This window comes from Carassius carassius, chromosome 10 (genome assembly GCF_963082965.1).
Source record: "Carassius carassius chromosome 10, fCarCar2.1, whole genome shotgun sequence".
Taxonomy (NCBI): Eukaryota; Metazoa; Chordata; class Actinopteri; order Cypriniformes; family Cyprinidae; genus Carassius; species Carassius carassius.
Window position 1 is genome coordinate 10,749,022 of NC_081764.1, and position 18,257 is coordinate 10,767,278.

The following is an 18,257-nucleotide window of genomic DNA, read 5'->3' on the forward strand; positions in this document are numbered from 1 at the left end:
AATATTCAACTGACTGAAAGACATCACAAGTGGATTTCTGGTAATCTTGCTGAACTTTCAACTGGACCAGAAATCACACCATTACATATGAAGGAAGAAAATAACAAAGAAAAAGAAAAGAACTTGTGTTTTGAGTGGTTCTCAACTAGTTTTGAATCAGGACCCAAAATTTACATTGGATATCAAGCAGTGACCCAAAAATGTAATTTTAAAATGAAATGTCTCTAAAATCAAACTTTGTAATTTCTTAGCATTACATGAACCGCATTAAAATCCAAAACTGATATGACGGAATAATATAAAAAAATTTCATTGTTTTAAGATGCTTCTTGAACTTTGATGGTTTCGTGCATTACAGTCTTGGACTTTAACAATAAAACATATGGGAAGAACATATGTAGGTGCAACCCACCAGTTGAGAAACACTGCTTTGCGGTAAATGAGAGGGAAAATTTTGCTAGGAAGATTTCAGGAGGAAGCTTACAAATGTTGACAAAACAGCCAGCAAAACACACACTCACCCCTTGTGAGTGATGGTGGCCTTGTACCTGATTGGACTGTTTAACAGATGATGCCTTGCAGTTGCCTCCCTCCTGAACAGACTTGTCAGAAAAACACAAACAAGAGTTTGCTATATCATCTGCTATAACCACAAAAATCTCAACTTGAGTCTGGAATTTGTCTATTGATTTAATGGAAAAGTTACATATTTCAGGACATTGTGGTTGCATTTTCCAGTAGGAAAGTATACTGTACCACTCAAAAAAGTGCAGCATGAAAACAGCATATGGCTAAGCAAACATGTTGCTTCTTTTTATCATATTAACACCATGTCCTAACCAGATTACTTAATTTTCACACACTTTATTACTATTACTTAGAAACACATTTGTGTTTTTTCCTCTTCTTCGCTCATGCTATTGTATCATATCCCCCAGAGCTACCATAACACAACTTTTCATAAAAAATAAAATAAAATGAAACATGCTAACACTCAATTCTTTAGCACACAATACAGTCAATACAGATAAAAATGACTTTTACCTTGTTGCCATCATACTTGTTGTGGTCATTATTGGCTTTTTCAGCTTTCTCAGCCAACTTCTTCTGCATCTGAGGCCCTCGTCCAAAGAAAATGTAATTGACAAAAGCATATTCCAGCAGAGCCAAGAAGACAAAGACGAAACAGCCCATCAAATACATGTCTATGGCTTTGACATAGGGGATCTTCGGAAGTGTTTCTCTCAGGTGGGTGTTGATGGTGGTCATGGTCAGCACAGTGGTAATACCTGTATGAGAAGTTATATATATTATAAAAATATTTAAGTAATATTAAATAATAAATAAATTGTAAATATCATATTCAATAATTCAGCAAAAATAAAAAGCATTTTTTTGATGAAGGCTATGAAGTAAAAGGAAACTTTATGGTTTACACAGACTGTCATTCTCAGTACAACCAAGTGTAAATAATTCGAAAGTACAAGCTTGTGGAAGGCAGAACACATTGACACTGAAAATGAGGGAAAGACTGAGCCAGGGATGAAAGCGCTCTCATTTGACACCTCTGTTTCAACGCCCACCATGAATCTGGACTCTGAGAATGGGTGCTACAGATTGAGTGCTGTCACAATGTTTAAAATGCCAGATCCAAGCCCTGCTTAGTAATCCGAATTACACAACCACAATGCTGTCAAATCTAGCTATGAATAATCCACTTATGATGGCAGATGCCTGGTTAACTTCATAACTGATTGAAATACCAAATAAAATGCTGTTTTAGCCTTTAACTGACAGCTTCCGAACCTTTAATTGCCACTACAAAGCCACAACACTGCACTCTTTTGTATATTATGCATTATGTGAGTGCTAACCTTATTACCTGATTATATTGGATTCATTTTTCATCAGAAATTAAGAATAACATACAGAGTATAAAACAGATCTGATCAATTTGGCCACAGCTTAAAAGAAGAACCCAGCACTGTTGTTGTATTTTTTATTTTTTTTTCCTTAAGTGTCTTCCTCCCTTTCCCCAAGCTTTCCCAAATGCTATTCATATTTAATAGAATGTTTTATATTATAGATTATATTATATACATAGAAAAGTCAATAGAATTTTTCTATTTCCTATGCATTTTATTGATTCTATGCTGTGATACTCTATTCTGTTTATTGTATGAGTCAATCCAGAGTCATTATCACTATGAGTTCAAAGAGGAGCAATACTCCAACTGCTCAAACACCCACTCGGATATGTACACACACACACACACACACACACACACACACACACACACACACACACACACACACACACACACACACAAACACACACACACACACACACACACACACACACACACACACACACACACACACACACACACACAAACACACACACACACACACACACACACACACACACACACACACACACACACACACACAAACACACACACACACACACACACACACACACACACACACACACACACACACACACACAAACACACAAACACACACACACACACACACACACACACACACACACACACACACAGTGAAGAGAACAGAAATATACTGTTGAAACTCCCACTCTGTAAAATATCTATTTACCCAAACTTTTTCCAAACACCAGCAATCTGCCATTATTCAGAGCTCTCTCAGTTCTTTCAGATATGTGGTGACTTTTGGGAAAGGATGGTTGTCGATAAGGTAAGACAAAGTGACTCTCTGACCAACATTTATAATATTTATATTTTTTCGAAGATTTCATGATATATGTATACATATAATTTTAGATTCTATTTTTTAAGGTTTGATGCCACTAACCTGACAAACCTTGACAAATCCATTGTCAAAAGTGCTTTTATTAACCCAGTAACTTGTAAATATAACTTTCATCAGACACAATGATTAAAAAATAAATAAATAAGATCCCTGCATGTCTTCACTCCCATGACTAGTGTGAAGTCAGCCAATCAGATTGGAGCTTGCCAGGTTTGTGAGCAATACACATCAGTCAGATGGTCAGCAAACAGACTGTGGGCGGTCTGAGGACGTGCCGTCTGAGAGTGAGACCAGTTGTGAAATATCTTAATGTAACTTAGCACTGCTTTCAAGGAGATTATCTTATGTCAAAACAAAAATCACTGTCTATGTGTTAACAAGGATAAACAATGTCAAAAACATATTTGAGGTTAAAAACAGTTTCTTGAAAAAGTCTTTTGTCTGTACAGAGAAAGTTGACAGAATTAATTGCTTTTTGGACCCCAATGTTCATCAAAATATCTTCTTTTGTGTTCTGTAAAAGAAAGTAAAGTAATTTACTTCAAATGAAATCGAAGAACAAACTGATATGACGTAATTTCAAATTAAATCAGGCCAAAACGAAATTCGTTTTGAGTTTGTTTCGGCATTTCAAAACAGCTGAACAAAGCAAACATTCTGGGGGAGTTTGGTTTGGCTCCTAAACACCTTTGAGCTTCCATTGGTCCGTGGTGTCATGCAATCGTTGGGTGTGTTCTGAAACTCCTCCTTCTTTGATGTGCATTTTTTTTCCCCAAGTTCATTTCTCAATCACGGAGGTCAGGCAAGAGAACTATATCTCCGGCCTAGTCACTAGCAACATTTATACACTGGAGCGTCGAATAGCTGAGCTGGCACAAATATATCCGCACCTGTACGATCGCTCGTGGACCGCTTCATTCCAAGAAAGAAACTGCAACGAAGCTTGCACCTTTGTTTTTTTATCAAAAGTAAATCATGACACCACATAAAATATAAAAAGGAGTAACAATTTATCCAGTTTAATATAATTTTTAAGTTTTCAGACTATGAAACATTCACACTTCCCATAAAGGAATGATTATGGAAATGGTATGGTTCTTTTGTATTGCAAACATGATACTTAACTGCTGCTAATCATTATTATTTGTCTATAATATTCTGACCATTGGTACCGGTCTCACACCTACTGTAGATTGCCTGCACTTCATCATTTCATAGTTGTTGTGTTTACAACATAGGTGCGAGCATTTCGACACATGTTAACATTAATCTACACCCCAATTCCAGCAGCGTGGGGTGTTGGAATGTTCGAGAACAGTATACCATTCCTCAGCCTTTTCGAACTTTTTTTTGCCCCCAAACGAAGAATGAAAACGAACTTCGTTGAAGTTTATCGGGCCTTAACTCTGAGGGTGATGACAGATCTTTAAAATGACCCTATGTGTCATGTCTGCTTTGCATATTAAGTAGTTCTACAGTACATTTCTGCAAATCAAATTTTCAGATTAGACATAAATCTGCTTTACGAACGTCAGCTCCCGGTTAACACTGCTACTCAAATCTCTGTGTTTGTTGCTGACTCTGCTGTAGCTGTGGTGGGACATAAGTGTGAATATGCCTGACTGCAGCAAGAAACGAAACTGTCAATATTTCTGTTGCCCTGCAAAGGACCGAGCTCTTTTACAACAAGACTCCATCATAGCTGAGCTCATTTCTCAAACGAACTGCCAACGTCCTCTTCGAATCACATCACAAAACTACTTGAAGATCTTAAGGAATTGATGAGCGTACATCCTGGCTATGACAAGCCTGATCTTAGCTTAGATCTCCAGCACAAAAGTTACAAACTGTTACTTTGGGGTTTTCCTCTAATTAAAATGTAATTAATGCAGGACAGTGTGCTTTACAGGGGACCTTGTCTCCGTCACATTCACACTCCCTAAGGGATGCTGTTACCTCGTTAACGAGAAATAGGCCTCGTCGACTGACTGCAAAGCAACCATGTCCTAGTTTCTACTCTGAGCAGCATGACATTAACATTTAAAGTTACATTATGCACAATTGCTGGAATTATAATCCAGGCACTTTCTGAACGAGACTCTGACTACCCAGAACATCTCAAACAGTGGGTTTTAAAAAAATGTACATGCTTTTCTTATATTCTCTTGTCTCCTGACTATTTAAAGGCTTTAATAATTCAGTGTTAACCATAATTCTGCAGAGAACAGGTTTCCCACTGAATAAAACAATTTCTTTAAAGAATTTTTTAGGTGACATTCTTTGTGTACATCTAGATTATGAGTATTCTATAACAGTGTTTCCCAACCTTTTTTGTCTTGTACTTTCACCACCCCACAAGTAAAAAATAACTATTAATTAAGCAAAGAGGTGCAATAAGTTTTGTCTGATGACTTTATATTGTCTAAATGCACATTTTTTAATCTAAACATTTAATCTTACTTTGTATAAATAAGATTAAGTTTTCTGCCTTATAAATAAGCTGAATGTTTTAAGAGTGCACTAAAGCAGTAATATTGTACCATATCCTTAGAAATTATAATAACTGTTTTATATTTTAAAACATTTTAAAATTTAATTTATTCCTGTGATGGCAATTCATATTCATTGTATTATATGTAATTTTGTCCAGCAATAGCTACCTGTGAATTGTTACTGATGGTCTTTAGAATCAGTGACCAATCTTTCATAATCTAACAGAATTAACATAGCATCATCAAATGTTCTAGAAAAAGGTGAGCTGTCACAGAACTGCACAAAATAGCAAACTAAAATTAGCATGTCTGGCCTCTCAGACCTTTTATTCACAAGCTTTATTACTGGAGTTGAATATTAAAAGGTAGACTACAATTTAACATTTTACTCCCACAGTGTGTTCACTATAGAGTGAGAGAGGACATGTGTGGGCAGATGGATGCCTGTCCAGCTTACATGAACTCAAAAGCAGCGTTCTGGTGTGACTGTACATGGAGCACACTACATTGATTTGTGCATGACCAGGTCACAGCAAGGGAGGATCAAACTCAGCTCAACACAGAGTTTAGCGCAGGGGGGTTACCTAACCAGAACAAAAATCTACCTTCACATGGACCTATCTGCAGTGAATAGTGTAGGATGTCGTTCTTTTGATTTGGACTTTTTAAAGTGAAATGTACAACATCGGCAAGCACTAAAGATGTATTTCAGATTGCCTTCAGGCACTTTGACTAGATGAGTTTAGTCACTCAAAAATGAAAACTTTGCCTTTATACTACTTACCTTCATGTAATTCCAAACCTGTACAATATGGATTTTACTGTACAAAACAAAATGTGAAAAGGTGAAGGCCACTCATTTAAATATGACGAAAGATGGTCAATATCCAAAATGACAAAAAGTACAAATTCATGTATTATAAAAAGTGGGTAAAATGATTTGTGTGCTATATTTCAGATCTTCTAAAGCTACATGTCGTTTTAAATAAGAATTTGGATGGTTAAATAAAAGTAAATGAAAGCTTTGTGTGAGGAACAGACGAGAATAACACAATATTCACTGAAAAGCTTGACATCTTTCCTGGAAGAAGTAGCAACTCATAAAGGAATTGTTTATTGTCCAGTCTGTTCAATAAATCTATTGATCCAGTGAACAAAACCTTTCTTTAATGCTGATTTGTTCAAGAATCTGACTTCATCACACAAAGCTAAAGTATGATTTCAGAAGAAAAATTATATATGTTGGTGCTCTTTCTCTCTCTCTCTCTCTTTTTGATTCTTGAAAGCATTTTAATTCCATTGAAAAAGAGAAACCAGTACATTATATAAACATTTCTGCCTTTGTGTTCCAAGAAACAAGAGGTTTCTTATAATGTAGGTTTGGAATGGCATTGGGTTGATTAAATGATAAAGAACTCACTGAATCATAAAAAGTGGCCATTAAATATTAGAATGGAGCTTATGATAATCTCCCTGAAAATCTACACGCCTGACCACGTCAGCAAAACAATCGGAAGACATCAATGAAACATCATCTACATCATTCGATATGTTTGCTTCTTGCATCATTTGATAACTTCCTTTCTGAAATGAATCAAGTCCTTAAGTGTGCTGCAGTAATACAGCACTTGCTATAGGACTGGGGCCGGGCCGGATGTGGCTGCAGAGAATAGATGGAGCCAGTGAGCAGTGGGAGGCGGCGAGACAGAGGCATTTAAGGCAGAGATTCATCTGTGCTGCAGCATGTCTTGGGATTGAAATGGAAGTTAAATGTAATTGTTTTCTAGCTGCATTGATCTTTTTGTTTTCATTTGGCTGCCTGGCTGTGGGAGGACAGCAGAAAAGAGAAAGAAAAAGAGGAACAGAAACAGAGAGTAACAAAATAGATTTTTGTTAGAGGGGGAGGGGGATTGTAATGATGAGTAGAGGCAGGTGAGATGGGTGGTATATGTGTGGGGGACCCAGGAGACTCCTTCCTCCCAGTGTAAAGTGTTCTCATTTCTCCACTTAACATGGTTAATGAGGACAGTTTCCCTAAAGAAGGCCGTATCCAACATATAACATCCATCTCAAAGAGCTGCACCTGAATGCATGAACAAACACACTCTTGCACACATTAAACATGTGATTAAAAAATATTATACTGCACCCTGTGATCTATCGCTGTGATTTAAATATTCCCAGATGATAATATTGTACATGCACAGAGGACTCTTCAGTAGACGCTTTTGTAAATCCGAGCTCATACGCTCCAAGTTTGGTGTCAACACAGGCATTGAGTAGGCTGGAAGCTGTAAGACTGAAATTTAATTTAAAAGATGCTCACAGTAGCTCTGTTTCACAACCAAGAAAGGTGCCTTGCTGTCAACTGTCTGAACAGGCAGGTACCTCCTAGGCAGCATCCTGACTAAAATGGAAAAAGCTGCTCATATTTTTGACTATAGTTCAACTATACAGTCGTTTTGTATATAAAGGTAGTTAGCAATACTACGGACAAATAATAAAAAGTAGTCAACTGCATTAATTCAATAACGGAGCAAATTATTACTATACACTCACCTAAAGGATTATTAGGAACACCATACTAATACTGTTTTTGACCCCCTTTCGCCTTCAGAACTGCCTTAATTCTACATGGCATTGATTCAACAAGGTGCTGAAAGCATTCTTTAAAAATGTTGGCCCATATTGATAGGATAGCATCTTGCAGTTGATGGAGATTTGTGGGATGCACATCCAGGGCACGAAGCTCCCGTTCCACCACATCCCAAAGATGCTCTATTGGGTTGAGATCTGGTGACTGTGGGGGTCATTTTAGTACAGTAAACTCATTGTCATGTTCAAGAAACCAATTTTAAATGATTCGAGCTTTGTGACATGGTGCATTATCCTGCTGGAAGTAACCATCAGAATATGGGTACATGGTGGTCATAAAGGGATGGACATGGTCAGAAACAATGCTCAGGTAGGCCGTGGCATTTAAACGATGCCCAATTGGCACTAAGGGGCCTAAAGTGTACCAAGAAAACATCCCCCACACCATTACACCACCACCACCAGCCTGCACAGTGGTAACAAGGTATGATGGATCCATGTTCTCATTCTGTTTACACCAAATTCTGACTCTAACATCTGAATGTCTCAACAGAAATCGAGACTCATCAGACCAGGCATCATTTTTCCAGTCTTCAACTATCCAATTTTGGTGAGCCCGTGGAAATTGTAGCCTCTTTTTCTTATTTGTAATGGAGATGAGTGGTACCCGGTGGGGTCTTCTGCAGTTGTAGCCCATCCGCCTCAAGGTTGTGCTTGTTGTGGCTTCACAAATGCTTTGCTGCATACCTCAGTTGTAACGAGTGGTTATTTCAGTCAAAGCTGCTCTTCTATCAGCTTGAATCAGTCGGCCCATTCTCCTCTGACCTCTAGCATCAACAAGGCATTTTCACCCACAGGACTGCCGCATACTGGATGTTTTTCCCTTTACAGACCATTAATTGTAAATCCTAGAAATGGTTGTGTGTGAAAATCCCAGTAACTGAGCAGATTGTGAAATACTCAGACCGGCCCGTCTGGCACCAACAACCATGCCATTCTCAAAATTGCTTAAATCACCTTTCTTTCCCATTCTGACATTCAGTTTGGAGTTCAGGAGATTGTCTTGACCAGGACCACACCCCTAAATGCATTGAATCAACTGCCATGTGATTGGTTGATTAGATAATTGCATTAATGAGAAATTGAATAGGTTTTCCTAATGATCCTTTAGCTGAGTGAATATGCTATTATTAAATGATATCATATACCAGAGGTACTCAGTTCCAGTCCTCGTGACCCCCTGCTCTACACATTTGTCATGTCTCTCTGTTAACACACCTGATTCAGATAATCAGCTCATTAGAAGTGAGCTCCGTGCATGAACTATGTTCTCATTGACATGGTCCCTACACAGTGTTCATTGCTCCCTACTCCCTGAGCAGGGGAAATCTGTTAAGGTTTACCTCACTTTTGGAACATTTATTCACGGATTTGCGCTGCGCAACATCTTATCATCATATACCATCATATAAATTCATGTTTCACACACTTCAATGCACTTTGGATGGAATATGATCACTTTCGAACTTGAATCATGGTGGAATATCCCATGATGCGATAAGAGAAACATACAAAATGTGCAGAAAGGGGTCGTGCGGACTGGAATTGAGAACCGCTGCCATATACAACATTCATCATTTGTGATAAGATTTGTTAATGTTTTTGAAATAAGTCTTTGTCTCTCCATTTATTTGATCAAAAATAGAGTAATATTTCTGAAATATGATTTCAATTTAAAATAAATGTTTTCTATATAAATACATTGTAAAATGTAATTTATTCCTGTAATGGCAACTGAATTTTCAGCAGCCATTACTCCAGTCTTCAGAAATCACATGATTCTTTCGAAATCATTCTAATACTTTATGTGATAAGTAAATGAAGTAAATAAGTAAATAAAAGTATGTTTTAAAGTAAAAGTTTCTTGTATGCATAACTGTACATAAAAAGGGATATTACTACTTTTGAAATGACTGAAATAAGATTTAAAATACTATTTTGTACTAGTGCATAAATAACGTCACACAAACATTTTTGAATGGGTCAATAAAAAATAAAATGTCGAAACAAATGTATTCAATAAAAGTAATCATATTTTCTTCATTTGTCCAAAAGTGTAAAACTTAAGTATTTATTTGTTTAGTTCGCTTGGCTGCAAATCTGGATTATATTTATTATTAGACATATTTATTTATTTATATATTTTGCTACTCAAAAGTTTGTGTAAAAAGTAGCTTGCTACTGAAAATTTAGTAAAGTTAGCCACACATACTGTATCTACTGCACATTGTAAAAAAAAAAAAATTCTAAGATTACTGAATATGTTTTGAGAAAATATTATTTAACTGTATCTACTTTAAAATATCATTTAATTCAATTAGTTACTTTCAATTTCATTGCCCTTGTAAAAGTTTCTAGCAATTTCTGAGGGAAATTGTTTTCAGTATAGAACTTTTTGTATACAAATTCATGACACACACAAATATTACATACTATATAAATGTAGACAGTAAATCTCTCAGGTTTTTGCCTTTACAAAAAGACTCCTTAGAATTTGGGCAAAATTTGGAACCCTCTTCACAATGGAAATGTGTCTTAAAAGGATGTTTATGCTGGGTTTTGAAACAGAGCTTTTGTGTCTTGCTACTCGCTGCAGCTGGAGTGGTTCTGTAGCCTTTCAGGCAAACTGAGTCACTCGTCATTCTGGGATAAAAACATCAGAGCAACGACACACATACTGAGAACACACTCTCTCTGTGTGCAGTCGCTGTAGTGTGTCAAAGGCAATGGGTTTGTGGCTACCTGGGTCAACCCTGTTTCATGTTAAATGATGCAGGTGCCCCTACAATAGCTGTCTGTGTATGTGTCTGAGTGTATATGTGTGTGTCAGTGTTTGTCTGGAGGCAAGATCCAAGAAAAAGTAAGCCAAAGGGAGGTTGAGGACTCAGAGGAGACCTGGCATGCATACAGAAAAAGTTGCAATTCAAACAGAATACTGAATGTTGGCATTCTAGTTACTGGAACCAACAATGTGCTGTTAAATAAAGCATGCACATCCACAATGGAAACGACAGATGACATACATCCTGTCCGCTGCATACAGGACATCCTAATGAATAAATAGCATACCTAATGCCACTCTGGCTGCTGAGGCATCATAGTTGATCCAGAAGGAGACCCAGGACAGGATGGTGATCAGGATTGAGGGCATGTAGGTCTGCAGGATGAAGTAGCCGATGTTTCTTTTTAACTTGAAGCTTAAAGATAGTCGAGGATAAGCACCTGTTAAAAAAATAAGAAAGGCAGTCAAAGAATATTAAAGAAAAAGAAGTGAGGAAAAGAAGTAAATAGGAAGACACAAGAGAAAAAAAGACAGATATTTATTTCAAAAAGCCTTTGGAGAAATCCTTTAAATTTTACATCAGTAGCATTGGAAGTGTGGGTAGTTTTAGTTGCTATGGCAACTGGTAAGCTTCGACCAAAAAAAACAAACAAAAAAAACATTTCTGTGATTTGTTGTAGCTTAGCCTTGAGCACAAACACCACAGTGTGAAAGGAGACAAGAAAAGACAATGAGATACTGAGTAAACATTAAATGTTAAAGCCACTTATGAAATAAAAACAAGACTTTTATGGCTTGTAGTCCATGTCCATTAATTTTGAAGCAATCTATTCACTAGAACACTTCTAAAGGCCCATTCACACCAATTATGATAACTATAAAGATAACTATTTTAGGATTCACACCAGCGGATGATACTGCCTGTTTATTCTAAGCGCACACTTGTCTGCCGCTTTAAATTCTCCAGCTCATTATAGCAGGATTGATTCTGATTGGCTGTGAATGTTTTTATCATTCATCAGCTGGAGAAAATCATTCTGAAAGTAATTTCAACTATATTGTTTCTTTATTGTTAGCTGTGGTGTAGACTTTGCTATTTTTAAATACTGAGAACGATTTTTAGAACTATATACTGTATTTATTGTTATCTTTATAGTTATTGTCCTTGGTGTGAATAGGCCTTAAGAGTCAAAAACACAAAAAACAAATTGAAAATGTACAGAAAATTGGACCAAAAGCATAACATGTACTATAAAGATTTTTCAATGAAAATTTCTATAAACAGAATCCCCACCCCTACTGAAATAATATCCTCTCTAAAGTCAGAAATACATTTTTCTATTAAGGGTAAATTTTCACCCCATGGAATTGATCTTAAAAACATTTTTTTATTGTTTTTATTTTTTTACGAAGGCAAATTTATTCTAACTACATATAAAATGTACTGTCATGTGCTGTCATTTTTATGTCAAATACTTTTATATTCAAGTCTATTTAGACTCCAAATAATGAAATGTCAGAAAATTTCACTTTTATTCATACAGAAAAAAAAAACATTATATATATATATAAAAAAAAAAAAATTATATATATATATATATATATATATATATATATATATATATATATAATCAACAACAACAAAACTCCTTAAAAATAAATTATTTGCCATTATATTTGTAGTACTTTTTTGTTATATTCTGAGACATTTTTGGGCCAAGACCCAAGACAGACTGGTTTGACCACATTTACCACTGTTTGGGGAATTTTTACAGACAAAATGCAGTAATTTCATTAAAAAAAAAAACAACGACTTTTCTGCTTGGTTTGAAAGTGACTTTTGTTTGAGCTGTGTTTAAAAACATTGCTACACTATTGACAACATACCTTTTTGTCTGCAATATTTTGTTGCAATTTTACTAATGTGTCCTTTAATATTAGGAGTCTGAATCCCTGTTTACTGTTGAAATAAATAGTTCAACCCTGTTCAAGTCTATCATCAGTCCAGAGAACAGAAGGGGTTATAGTATCAAAACATCATGGTGAAATGTTGCCTTTAGTGTTGTTTTTTGGCGGCCTGTTTTAATTTTAGTTTTAGTCTAGTGTTTGTATGAAGCTCTCATTTTAGTTTTTATTAGTTTTAGTCACATTCATACTCATTTTAGTCTAGTCAAGTTTCAGTCAACTAAAAGTCTGAGCATTTTAGTCAGAATTATCCATGACTATTTTCGTCTAGTTTTAGTCGACGAAAACTGATGACATTAAGTCAATTAAAATTTTATTTTAGTCTCTTTTTAGTAATGTTCTGATTTGAATTTGATTTAGTAATGTTCTGATTTGAATGTAAAACATTTATTTTACCAACCAAACATGTTAGAAGTACACACATTCCTTTCTCTGTGTCAGACTTAAGCCCCTTTCACACTGAGATTCCGGATAATACATGGGTAATGTGTCCCGGCACTTGTTCCCGGATCGTTTGATTTTGGTTCTTTCACACTTTGGTTCATTCACACTAAATAGTGAGAAGCTAACTGATCGCTGCTTCATTACAGTTTGCACATATTTTTCCATTGCATATGTCTTTAAACGATAGGGTCTATCGCAGCCACTGCACTTGGCAGGAGTTACGTCCTTCTCCTTAAGTGGGTGGCTACCATACAAATCGCTCCCCTCAAATGTCTTCAACTGAGCGCAGAGCTGCATGGTTCAGACTTGTTGACCTTACTGGGTTTTCACCCCACTTCACAGATGTTTTGTCAACTAACCCACAACACCTCAATGGGGTTTGACAGCAAAACCAGCGTCCTGGAACTGCTCCCTCGGTCATTCAGGACTTCACCACTCAGCTCTGACCCCCGCCCTCTTTGGCAGCCTGGTTTAGCCATTGCTGGCTCCTCTTCAACCACAGCCATCTGGATGCTGTCTCTGCCTGCTTTACTATATTGTTCACCAGGTTCTTACGGGTTGCCCCTCTAACCCCAAGCATCCCCAATGCTCTCAAAAGTGACTGTCCCAGGAACCCCTTGCAACCCACCTCTACCGGTAGGTTCCAGGCTCTCCAACCCCTCTGCTGGCTCTCCGAGATGAGGGACTGATACTTCCCTAGCTTGCGTTCATGTGCCTCCTCGATCCTTTCCTCCCAAGGGACCGTCAGCTCTATTAGGGCCACCTGCCTTGTTGCCTGGGACCAGAGCATGATATCTGGTCAGAGGCTGGTAACGGCAATCTCCTCTGGGAACTTGAGTTGCCTTCCGAGGTCAACTCTCACCTCCCAGGCCTCTGCCGTACCAAGGATCCCTAGACATCTGTCCTCCTTGCCTGCCTTCTCCCCAGGCCTGAGGATGCACACAGGAAGGATCCTCAGTCAGTCTCCATCTTTGGAGGTTTGTTGGTGTTGGCAGCTAAGGAGGAACTTTATTCGATGCCCCCCCATTTTCCAGATGTCCTTCCAACTGAGGGATCTTTCTCTGACACTTTCCCACCGGGTCCAGCTACCTTGCTGTTTCATAGCTACTGCCCTGGCTTGTCTACTCTCCTCCTCCACAGCCCTAATTTCCTTCTGCACCATCCCTTTCCGGTCCTTTGCCCTTGCCTCCTTCCAGCTTACTCGGGTGATGACTCCCAGGCCCAGCCTCCCCTGGGTCACCATGCCCATGATGTCTCCATGCTGTAAGCACTCCTCCGCTTCCTTCCCAATTGGCCAACCGAACTTTGGCTGTCTTAAATTCCTCCACGACTAAAGTAATTGGCAATTGCAATTTGTTCCCTGAGCTGTATAGCCCTATAGAGCAAAAGCTTTTTGGGACTGACAGCCACCTTCTGAGGAAGTCTGAGCATACATTGATCTGCCTTCAAAACACCCGGTAAAATAGCCACATTATAACGTGCATCATCACTACGACACACCCTTTACAGCATTGGTTCTAGCTTTTGTTCACATAGAGCTCATTCCGGGACTGAACCTAGCAATGTTACTAGGTCCGTGTTTGAGTTCACACAGAAGGCAATCCGGCAATTTTCTGGGTCCAACATGCAGTGTGAAAGGGGCTTTAGCTTTGTTTGATGTCGTCTTCTAAATAATGCCGTGAGTGGGGCTTGAAGAAGTGATGTCGCCTGCGTCTGTGCAGTGCGACCTGATGCAGCCCCTGAAGTGACACACAGAAATACTGCAAAATAAAAATAATAATGTGACTAAACGAGACGAAATAACATTATAACATTTTGTTTCGTCTCGTTTTGGTCAACGAAAATGAAGAGAGATTTTAGCATAGTTTTTATTCTGTAAACCACATTTAGGGTTGTTTTTATTCGTCAACAATATTGCATTATACAATTAATTATAGTCATTGTCACATGACCAGCATTTACATTGCATATCGTCTCGTTTTCGTCACGTGATAAAGGTTCATTGACAAGGATATTTAGTCATAATTTTCGTTGACGAAAGCAACACTATCGACATGATGCAAAAAACACAAGAGTGATCTGACACTGAACTAATTATGTGATGAAAAATGTCTGCTTAGTTATTTATAGAGGTAAAAAAAGCAACTAACAAGCATTCAGCCTAGAAACACATACTCACCCAAACATGCACACAACCTATGAACAAGATCACATTTCCTACACACATATAACACAACCTACAGATGCACATTATGCAACCTGTACACACATCACAGTCTATAAAAACATGCTACGTAACCTACGTTATGAACTTAAGCTACCTACACATACTTTAGACTAATTACTTATACCTCACAAAAACCTTCCCACACAAATCACGTACAGACACACATATGTAACACACCCTCATCTTCCATTAATCGGTCAGAGAAACTGATGTAATGTTGGGCTAGTCAAGCGGTCAAGGTTTGGCTGGATAGTACTTGTAACCCAAAGGGTGCGTGTTTGAGTCTCGGTACCGGCAAGGATTATAGGTGGAGGGAGTGAATGTAAAGCACTCTATTCCACCTTCAATACCACAACTGAGGTGAGACCCTTCAGTAAGACATCAAACTCCCAACTGCAGCTGCAGGCTGCCCACTGGTCTGGGTTTGTGTTCACGTGTGTGTGTGTTTGCTCACTATTCACTGCTGTGTGTGTGCACATGGATGGGTTAAATGCAGACCACAAATTCTGAGTATGGGTAACTTGGCCACACATCACGTCTTTTCCTTCTATATACAATGTGGACCCAAAAATGGCCATCAAATCTTCATTGACAACTATTAAAAATAGTCTTAATTCTGACAACATTTTTATTTTTCTTGAAAAAGCTTCTCATGGCATCAGCAAGCAGTCACATCCTCCTCAATCACAACCTCGCGATTCCCAAAATTCTTTTCAGTATGTGCAGAAGATAGCCATGCGTTTTCATGTGTCATTAATTCAGGATGGGGAATATTCATTACAGCACTGCCTCTATGAATGCCTTAGATTTAGAAGAGAATAATTTATGCAGTGGGTCTTCTACCTCATGAATATGTGATGGTTTGTATCAAGTGGCTGTTTTTTCCCCTCTCTTACTCCATCTCTCATTTTCTCATCACTTCCATCTCTGCTCTTCTCTTTAGAAGCTTGAGGAAATAGAGTGGTAATTGCTCCTCCATTATTACTGGTCTGTTTTATCATAAGGAGGAAAGATATCTGATGCACAGGCCCCAATTAGGCAGCTTTTCAAATAAGCAGGCCATGGGAATACATTCTCGAGAGGGTGCGGCCAGAAAACAGGACACCCAGAAAAAAACATTACAAAGACAGGCATGAATAATAGAAATCATCACTTTTCTGCATGGTAAATACACTTGGTTAAAAATCTCAGCTTTTTCAGAGTTTTAAAATTTTTACAAAAACCATAACAAACTGTTTGTAAAGACTTCATTTCAGGGTCTTTTTTGTAGTAAACTTGCACCCTGACCCATGTCTCAGAACTAAGCTATACATTTTACGCTTCATCTTAAAGAGTCATGACTGCAAGGTTGCAAATACTAATCATTTGTCACCTCATATGTTGCATTTGGAATAAAGAGGCAGGCACAATCTAAACAGATTTAAGCTTCAAACATGTTTATCACTTCATGTTTCATTATTAATAAAGAAGCAGACACAAATGATTAGTTTTAAGTAAACTTCTTTTTTAGTCTTAGTGGTTTTACTTTCAACCTGTCTTGCTACTTTACCTGTGGAAAAGACAACATTTCTGGACACAAGTTTGTAGTCCACGATGGAGAACTGTGGGAGCTCGATACGTGACACACCAGTCACTGCATTTTCTCCTCCCTTCCAGTAAAACTCGATGTCATCTGTTGTGTATCCATCTACAGGACAAGCAGAAATCAAATCAAGTTTTAGGAGGAGATTTACTCAACTCAGACTGTGCACACATTAAAATGTATATATTTATGCAACTTTTCCCTCCTTTTCAATTCTAAGGTTGTGGTTCCTTGTAATTAGATTTTTCTTCCCATAATTAGTGTGTGTAACATATGCTGAAAAGTAAAAAAAAAAAAGGCAGCACAAGTGCATTGTTAGCATAATCATGCACACGAGCATCTGTTATGCACAAGTTTGGGGAGCTCTTAGGGGTCAGATTTCCCACTGACACAGACAGCTCCATTTCATACCAGCATAGCCATGTTTGTAATCCATAATGATGGTTTTATTAGTGTGCATATGAAGCACTGTGTACAGTTAGAGTTAGGCTATTCGGGCGAGTCACTTCCACATTCTGTAAGTGAATTTACCTGCAAAAAATTCAGTTAGTGAAACCCAATAGTCATTCAAATTTGTACAACAGTAAACTGAACAACTGTTAAAGCAGTGGTGTTATTAAGAGTGACCGTCCACAGAGTGTTGATTGTTTAAATGCAATTAATGAGCATAAGCAAAACATGGTGCCTATGTCAACAGAGTTTTACAATTACAGGTGCCATGCAAGATTTAATACCCTGTTAATTCTCTTGGAGTAAAGTTTGTCTTTGGGGTGGTTAGAGTTAAAAATATTACTATATAGTTTTTTTTTTGATGTAACTAAAACAATAAAATATTTCTGTCATTGTGCTTTCAGTTAGCGTGCTAACAGATTAGCAAGTTAAGCTTGAGGACAAAGGGTAAACAATTATTTTATATTATTTTAGGCACCATAGCAGAAATATACAATATTATATTCAGTGATACTGCATATTAAATTTTTGCTTCTTCACCAGTGAGAAAAGCACCAAACTAGCACTGACCAGTATAAACCAGCTTGAAACAGCATGGAAATGTATACTGGCTTTGCAGCAGGGCATGTGCAGGTGAGTGAGGAGAAAGAACACTTACAACTCTCTATCTCCAGAGTGCAGTTCTGCTCATCTAATGGATACCTTCTCAGATCCATCATGCAAGCGGCAGTGGTTGTGATTCTATAAACACAGAAACATGCACACACACACACACACACACACACACACACACACACACACACACACACACACACACACACACACAGGTCAAAGAAAAATCTAAGCAACAAATCTATACATTCAGGT

General features: G+C 37.7%; 1 protein-coding gene across 3 annotated transcripts in view; it reads right to left on the bottom strand.

The window, feature by feature from the left end:
* Positions 1 to 18,257, bottom strand: part of LOC132151770 (gamma-aminobutyric acid receptor subunit beta-3-like) — a 76,791-nt gene that overhangs the window by 2,366 nt on the left and 56,168 nt on the right. For 2 of the 3 annotated variants that reach the window (XM_059560125.1, XM_059560127.1), the window contains 5 exons: positions 18,049 to 18,131; positions 16,908 to 17,045; positions 11,010 to 11,162; positions 1,045 to 1,289; positions 522 to 602 (listed from right to left, as the gene is read on the bottom strand). In XM_059560125.1, coding sequence (XP_059416108.1) covers positions 522 to 602; positions 1,045 to 1,289; positions 11,010 to 11,162; positions 16,908 to 17,045; positions 18,049 to 18,131 — 700 coding nt within the window. The remainder of the gene's footprint in view (positions 1 to 521; positions 603 to 1,044; positions 1,290 to 11,009; positions 11,163 to 16,907; positions 17,046 to 18,048; positions 18,132 to 18,257) is intronic. The other variant, XM_059560126.1, reaches the window with a different exon arrangement.